Here is a 7,050-nt window from a genome sequence, read left to right as displayed (position 1 = left end):
GATTTCGACGCTACTTTGATATTCTATATATTTAATAATATTATTAATTAATTATTAAAACATTATTAAATGTGGTATATTTTGGTTTTCATGTTCAGTCGTGTTTATTAAAACATGCTAATTCAAGATATACAGTATAGTGGTAACTAGTACAGAAGCTGCAACAAAACTATGCAATTACCAAGATAATTATGCAGAGTTTTGTGTGACAATGTAAAAGAAGCACTAAAGTAATTCAATAATATGTCAGTGCTGAAATAACCCAGTAAACTATCTCAACACAATCCCATTTTTATCAGTAGAGGGCGCTAACTGACTGTTTTTGTGTTATTTTGATACATGCATTTACTGTACATTGAACTTCAACATCCTGCTAGATTGGCAGAATTGGTAATATATATATATATATATATATATATATATATATATATATATATATATATATATATATATATATATATATATATATATATATATATATATATATATATATATATATATATATATATATATATATATATATATATATATATATATATATATATATATATATATATATTGTATATATAGTATATATAGCCAACAAGTTATGTATATTTAAAGAAAAAAACAGCCTGCTTCTCAGCTTAGGATTATAATTGGAAAAGTGTAGTATTAGCATGAAGTTTTTCTCCTTATAGTACACATTTTTGCTCCCTTTTAAATAACTTAACTTCATAACATTTTGACTTAATTTTCTGAATATTGTAACTCTTTCCCAACCCAATTTTCCAAAAAATTGCAGTTGTTTTTTGTTTATTTGTCATAATGATTACAATATTTTTTCATCTTAATATGCTTGTATAATTCAGTGGCTGATGGTGCATTTGGTGCCGGCCAGATTTTAGCCAGTATCAAAAAACAAAACAATAATGATACTAAATATGTGCCATAGCAGGACTTTGAACCGGGGGTCACTCATGTAAAGCGACATAGTCATTAGCAATGTATTATACAGGTGAGCTACAGGATGCATTCAACAAGATAGCCACAACCCGTGATAAGATTGCTAGTAGTTATGATATAAGTAGCCTTATCTTTGTATACATAGTCACCAATACACCTGACCGCGTATTGTTACCGCTAGTATATACATATATAAACTACTGGAAGTATTTCAACCAAGAAACATGCTACAAATAAAGATAATAGACTATTGGTAATACATTAATATAATTTAATGGAATAAATACTACAATTCAAAACTGAAATGTAGGTCAGTGCTTTTGGTAATGGTTAGGCCAGCAGTGAAGGCCTTGCTGGTACTGATTGCACACCATTAGTATTTTTCTTTTTTTTTTCAAATGTACAAATATTTAAACTTTTATTCATTCATACATCTATTTTCTATGCTGCTTGTCTTCACTAGGGTATGCTGGAGGCTGCCCCAGCTGATTTTGGGCAAGAAAAGCATGGTACGCCCTGGACTGGTAGATTCGAACTTTTTTTCTTTTAATATTTGATTTAATATTGTGATTTGTTCTCGTAAGATTACATTGTTTCACTTAATTCCTCCAATTAATTGTTTTTTATTTGAAATATGACTGCTTAAAAAAGTATTTTTTGTAGTTTTCTTGTTTAGTGTCGAAAGTGCCGAGTGGTAATTAAAAAGAAAAAACAGCTGCCACTGGACCCCAGGCCACACTTGACTTGAGACGGAAGTGAGATGACGTCACAACACGAACCCAAACCGCTGTCTCCACGAGGCGCGTCCTCGAGCTGGCTCGTGAACTCGCCTCCAACTGTCAGCAGAGCGCCGCGTGCCTCACAGCTGCTGCCAGTTCGCGACATGTGTTGCTGACTTGACCGAGCGGGGTGCGGGGAAATACAGCCCGACCTGACAGCATCCATTCGGGCACAAGCCTTCCAAAGCGTGACGTTAGAAGCTCCGCTGGACGGCGAAGGAGAGAATGAGAATAGTGGATGCTGTTTCCACTCGAAGGTACATTACAGAAGAAGAGGACTCATTCACAAGGTAAGCGAACGCGGCAGTTTGAAAGTAAGTGAACGCTAGTTTCCTCAACGTACTCTTTCATCTTTACTTAATTTCACTATGAGCCGTGATGGCGATAGTATTCATGCCAATTCTACTAAAAGTGAGTAAATCAGTGGTGTCAAACTCGTTTTCTTTGAGGGACACTTGTAACTGTCAATATACTGTATGTTAGCATAAATGTTAGGTTTATGTCTATACTGTATGTTAGCATAAATATGAATATAGCATCATGATATTATTACACAATTACCCAACTGTTGTGTAGTCAGAATGTCAGGGTGACCAGCAAACATTCAAGTGTTTATTTTTTGATAAAAATATAATTGAAATGTCTTTTTGTATGATCAGTTAATATTAAATTTCAGAGGAACTGTACATGGTACATTTTTTTCCCTGTGAATGTGAAAGTATAAATATATTTTTGAAGCAAAACAGTGTTCCCAGGCTCTCGCTAGCCATATTTAGCCACTTGAGTTTGATAATGTGGAGTACATGAAACAATCCTTTCAGAGTTTATGAGCTGAGAGTTGTTAATGCGGCCATGAAACACTCCCACAGTTTATAGAAGGATTCTCTTTTCAAAACATAATTATACTCTAAAATGGCTTTTGATGTTCCCGTTCTTTGGGATATCTTTTTACACAAGTGAGAAATCTCAGACAACATTGGGGTGTTTGTAATTTTTAGTCCTGTTAAAACGGGTGAAGGTCCATTTGGACCATTGCACCATTATCCGTTTACATATGTGATGTTTACATTGTCTGACGACATCACTGTAGCCTGGATATATTGCACTTTGAGTCCATTAACTCAAGTGTGAACACAAAATCCAGCACCAAAAGAACCGGACCGAATATCAATACAGGGACCGTCTGAGAGAGATGTGTCTCAAGTCTGTCTCCCAGCGGACTCGTCCTGACCTGAGCGAGGCAAGCGTCAATCCCGACCGCACCAAAACACAGGATATGATGTCACCAAATGGGAGCTTAACCAAGCGATGCATAGCAACTCCCGACAAAAAGCTGAGTAAAAATGACTGCTGTCCATGCGTGAAGACCCCATTAAGATTGCAGTATGTGAACCGACAAGCGTTGAGAAGTAGGCCAAAGGCTGGTCTGCTGTGCTATGTCATCCATGCCCAGACCTCTTTAAAATGTTAACTGGTTCAAAAAGGGGGGAGGGGGGGAGGCCACAGACAGACAACTGGAATAGTAGATCTCCTGCAAGACGCTCTTCCAGATGTCACTATTTACTGTGTCATTGTGTTTTGTCTGCATGTTATTTGTCATTATTCCACTACATTTCATTACATTACATAAACACAATAATAACAGAGGAAAAAGCTGAATAAAGATCAATACCTTTTAATAACAGTGCAGTTAATTTGTATTTGTTTATATACTACCACTACTATACAATTGTGCCTGCTGTACTAGTGTAAAATGATGTTGACATTAAGAGTAAACAAGCTCGCTTTGTGGTGTATTCACTTATGCACGGTTACTATTATGTCCACTTATTGTTAGCTATTGTACTGAGCAGCCAGGACAGAGATACGTATGCCACTTTTGTCACTATGATACGGATATGTTTCAATAAGTTGTTTCCAGTCCTGTGGATATGATCATGCTTTTACTCTATGATTTCCATGTTCATAAAATCGTGGACGGAATTGCGGAATTGGTCAACAAAAACAGAATTTACTACTAAGTGCGGACTCTCGCGGAAATTGACGTAATGAGAATGAAATGTTGTCATTGAATGTTCGAGTTATTCATGTCAAAATGGCGACCTGAAAGTTTAGCGGAAATTCTTCTCAAGAAGTGTAAATAGGAGCTAGCGAGGTTAGCTTAGTTTAGCAGAGCATGCTGGCGTGGCTTTTGCGTGTGCGATTCGGGCTAGGGTATATTATATATTTTTCACTGTATTGTGTTTTATTGCTTTAATATAAGTGAGTTTAACAATGCAAGTTTGGAGTGAAACGTTTATTCTTGCACCCAAGTTGTCGTCACGGTCTTCAAAATAAGAGCGCTGTTTACTACACTTGGCCGTTTGTCATTCCTACATATCACCCAGCGGCTATTTTGAGTTGCCTGAAATCTTTATTCTGTAAATCTTGCTTATCATAATTACATGAAGAGCATTTTCTGAAATGATTACATAAATTATTAACTCATCAGTCAATAGAAGACTGAAATACAAACCTATTCTGAAAAAGAATATACACACCATGTAAAAATGTAACTTAATTGAATGAACAATAGGTCTATTTTTAGTACTGCTTGTGCCAGATAGTAATGAACAAGCTGTGCTGTGGGCATACCGCCATTTTAATTGGGTATAATTTCCCTGTGCAACTAATGATCATGTTTCTCTCCGATGAAGTTTTACATATCTCGCTCCAAAATGTGTTGGGACTAAATAAGATGGTTTTGGGAATTCCCTCAGTAATTGTCATTCTAATGTGTCATTCACGTCCAAAAATACTTCATGTTTACAATCATGTTGAAACGAAATTTCCTTCCATTGGCGTAATATCCATTCCCAGTACACTGCATGATAATCCTCTTTCTGTGCTTGCAAACATGACTGAACATGAAAACCAAAATATACCACATCACTGGTGCAGTGTAAGCCCCCACCGAAGCTCCAGACCAGCTGGCTGGAAGTGGTTGAATTCATTCTAACTAGGTAACATTGTCTGAATGCGGTCCCTGAGCCCTGTGAATTATTTAGTCTGTTTGGCATTGTAAGACAACGTAGCGCTGCTGTACTGATATACCAACAGTGAAAACTGTATCATGATGTATATCTAGGTATTGCCTTTGCAAGATTATATTTAAATACAGTTACTGTGATGCATACTGTAATCTATTTAATCACACCCGTCATTAAAACTCCAGATGATAGCTTTTTGCTCACTTCACTGCTTTTATCGTGACTACACCATGACCAGCAAGAGGGTTCATTTATGAGACTGTGGCTACTTCAGTATGAACTTGTGGTTTTCTGTTTAAGAAAACCATTCCCTTGACATCTCTGCCCTTCTCATACCACCCCTCCGAAATATTCTTGTAGTCTGGGAAACAACTGGCTGACCAGCAGCTCCAGTGTGTAAACCTTGGTGTGGTCATTGTTATATATAGACAGGCCACCCCCCGCCCCAAGGTAATGATAGGGAAGCAAGGACCACAGGGTGTTCTGCGCTTAAGATGCGTTCAAGTCAGGGGAACCGGGCCCCTCCCTCAAGCTCACCATATAAACTTTTAAGATGTGGAAATTGTTGGGTAGGTTTCGGCTGCTCCGTCTTATCAGCGTTGGAAAAATGATAAGGCAGAGCAGCAATGGGCTCTTGCTCCTCGATGGGCTACGAGCTATTCTCAGCTTTGTTCTTTTTCCACTGTCGCTCTGACGGTTGGTTCACCCCAGGGGCATACATTGTCCGTGTTGCTACTATTTTTAATGTCAAAAAACACAAACATTACTGCCAAAAATGAGACATGGTCAAAAATATTTCTTCCATATGCTCAACCCTTTGCTCCTGGGAGAGGATAGCAGTGGTGGGATGTTCGGGAATGAATTGGCTTTTTGAAGTGAAACGATGGGAGCCGGTTCTTTGAAGTGAATGAGACAAACGGTACATTCCATTCATTCATTCATTTTCTACCGCTTTTTCCTCACGAGGGTCGCGGGGGCACTGGAGCCTATCCCAGCTGTCTTCGGGCGAGAGGCGGGGTACACCCTGGACTGGTGGCCAGCCAATCACAGGGCACATATAGACAAACAACCATTCACACTCACATTCATACCTATGGACAATTTGGAGTCGCCAATTAACCTAGCATGTTTTTGGAATGTGGGACCCACGCATGCACAGGGAGAACATGCAAACTCCACACAGAGATAGCCGAGGGTGGAATTGAACCCTGGTCTCCTAGCTGTGAAGTCTGCGCGCTAACCACTCGTCCTCCGTGCCGCCCACAGTACATTCCATTTTTATTAAATTTTGATTCTGTTAACGTGGAAATCATAATGTGTTGTGTACTGAAAATAGTAACTCTGTAGCCACCCTGAATCTATGTGTGATGTGTTGAGTTGCCATGACGGCATCAGGAGGGAAATCTGGGAAAGTGACAGTTGGCTTCACTTTTCTCGTATGATGCCTGCTACGTACCTGCTCATCCTTGTGTCGGAGTTGTGGCCGACAGCAACCTGTTTTGTTCAATGAAGCGATTAAATAAAGCAATTTCGCTTAATGCTAATTCATGTTTCAGACAAAAATACTTACATTTTGGCTTCAGACTGCACCATCCCCAGTTTATTGTTCGGTTTATGCCGAGTGAACCATTTGTGATACCGTTAAGACACAAGCCTTCAGGCTTAATAAGACCAGATGGTGACGACTCTTCCTTTCTGTCCTTTAAACCCAATGTGGCCTTTGTTTGACTAAACAATGGATTTTGTTGTGATCTGTGGACAATCTCCTCTATCCCAACAGGAAAATTGTTAGCAAATAGAGATACAAATCCTTTTGGTTTGGACTCAAACCGAGGCAAGCTCGCAAACGTGTACGGTTAAAGGCTTACTGTTGTGTTTGGATAACCGCAGAGGATTGACTAATCATCACGTGGCAAAAGGTCTTCACAGGTCTTGTCTTACTTTACCATTGCCAGACTTCATCTAAGCTTTTCATTTTCTCGAATGTAATCCTCTGTTGTAAATCCTGCATGTGCTCAAGTTTGATTCTACACTCAAAAAGAGATAATCGGGGATGATGGAAATGGAGAGAGCAGCAATGTTTGCTTATACCGTCTTGAGTTTCCACAATATAGGATTAAATGTTAATAAATTGAATGTTTTCATAGTTAGAGCGTCTGTGACTTTATAGTTTTTAACTTTAGAGCCCTGTAGACACAAGATAACACCCCTATAGCCACCTTTAGACTGCTATTATTCATTCTTTACGCCACATTGCACCACATGGACAGCTTAATTTTAGAGTGGGGTGTGTGACT

General features: G+C 38.6%; 1 protein-coding gene across 2 annotated transcripts in view; it reads left to right on the top strand.

The window, feature by feature from the left end:
- The first annotated feature begins 1,770 nt into the window (after positions 1–1,770).
- LOC131131611 (USP6 N-terminal-like protein) overlaps positions 1,771–7,050 on the top strand; it is a 24,383-nt gene continuing 19,103 nt past the window's right edge. For both annotated transcript variants that reach the window (XM_058076461.1, XM_058076459.1), the window contains exon 1: positions 1,771–2,014. In XM_058076461.1, coding sequence (XP_057932444.1) covers positions 1,963–2,014 — 52 coding nt within the window. In that variant the 5' untranslated portion in view covers positions 1,771–1,962. The remainder of the gene's footprint in view (positions 2,015–7,050) is intronic.

The sequence above is a fragment of the Doryrhamphus excisus genome, chromosome 6 (genome assembly GCF_030265055.1).
Source record: "Doryrhamphus excisus isolate RoL2022-K1 chromosome 6, RoL_Dexc_1.0, whole genome shotgun sequence".
Lineage (NCBI taxonomy): Eukaryota > Metazoa > Chordata > Actinopteri > Syngnathiformes > Syngnathidae > Doryrhamphus > Doryrhamphus excisus.
This window is presented reverse-complemented; position numbering and strand designations above follow the sequence as displayed.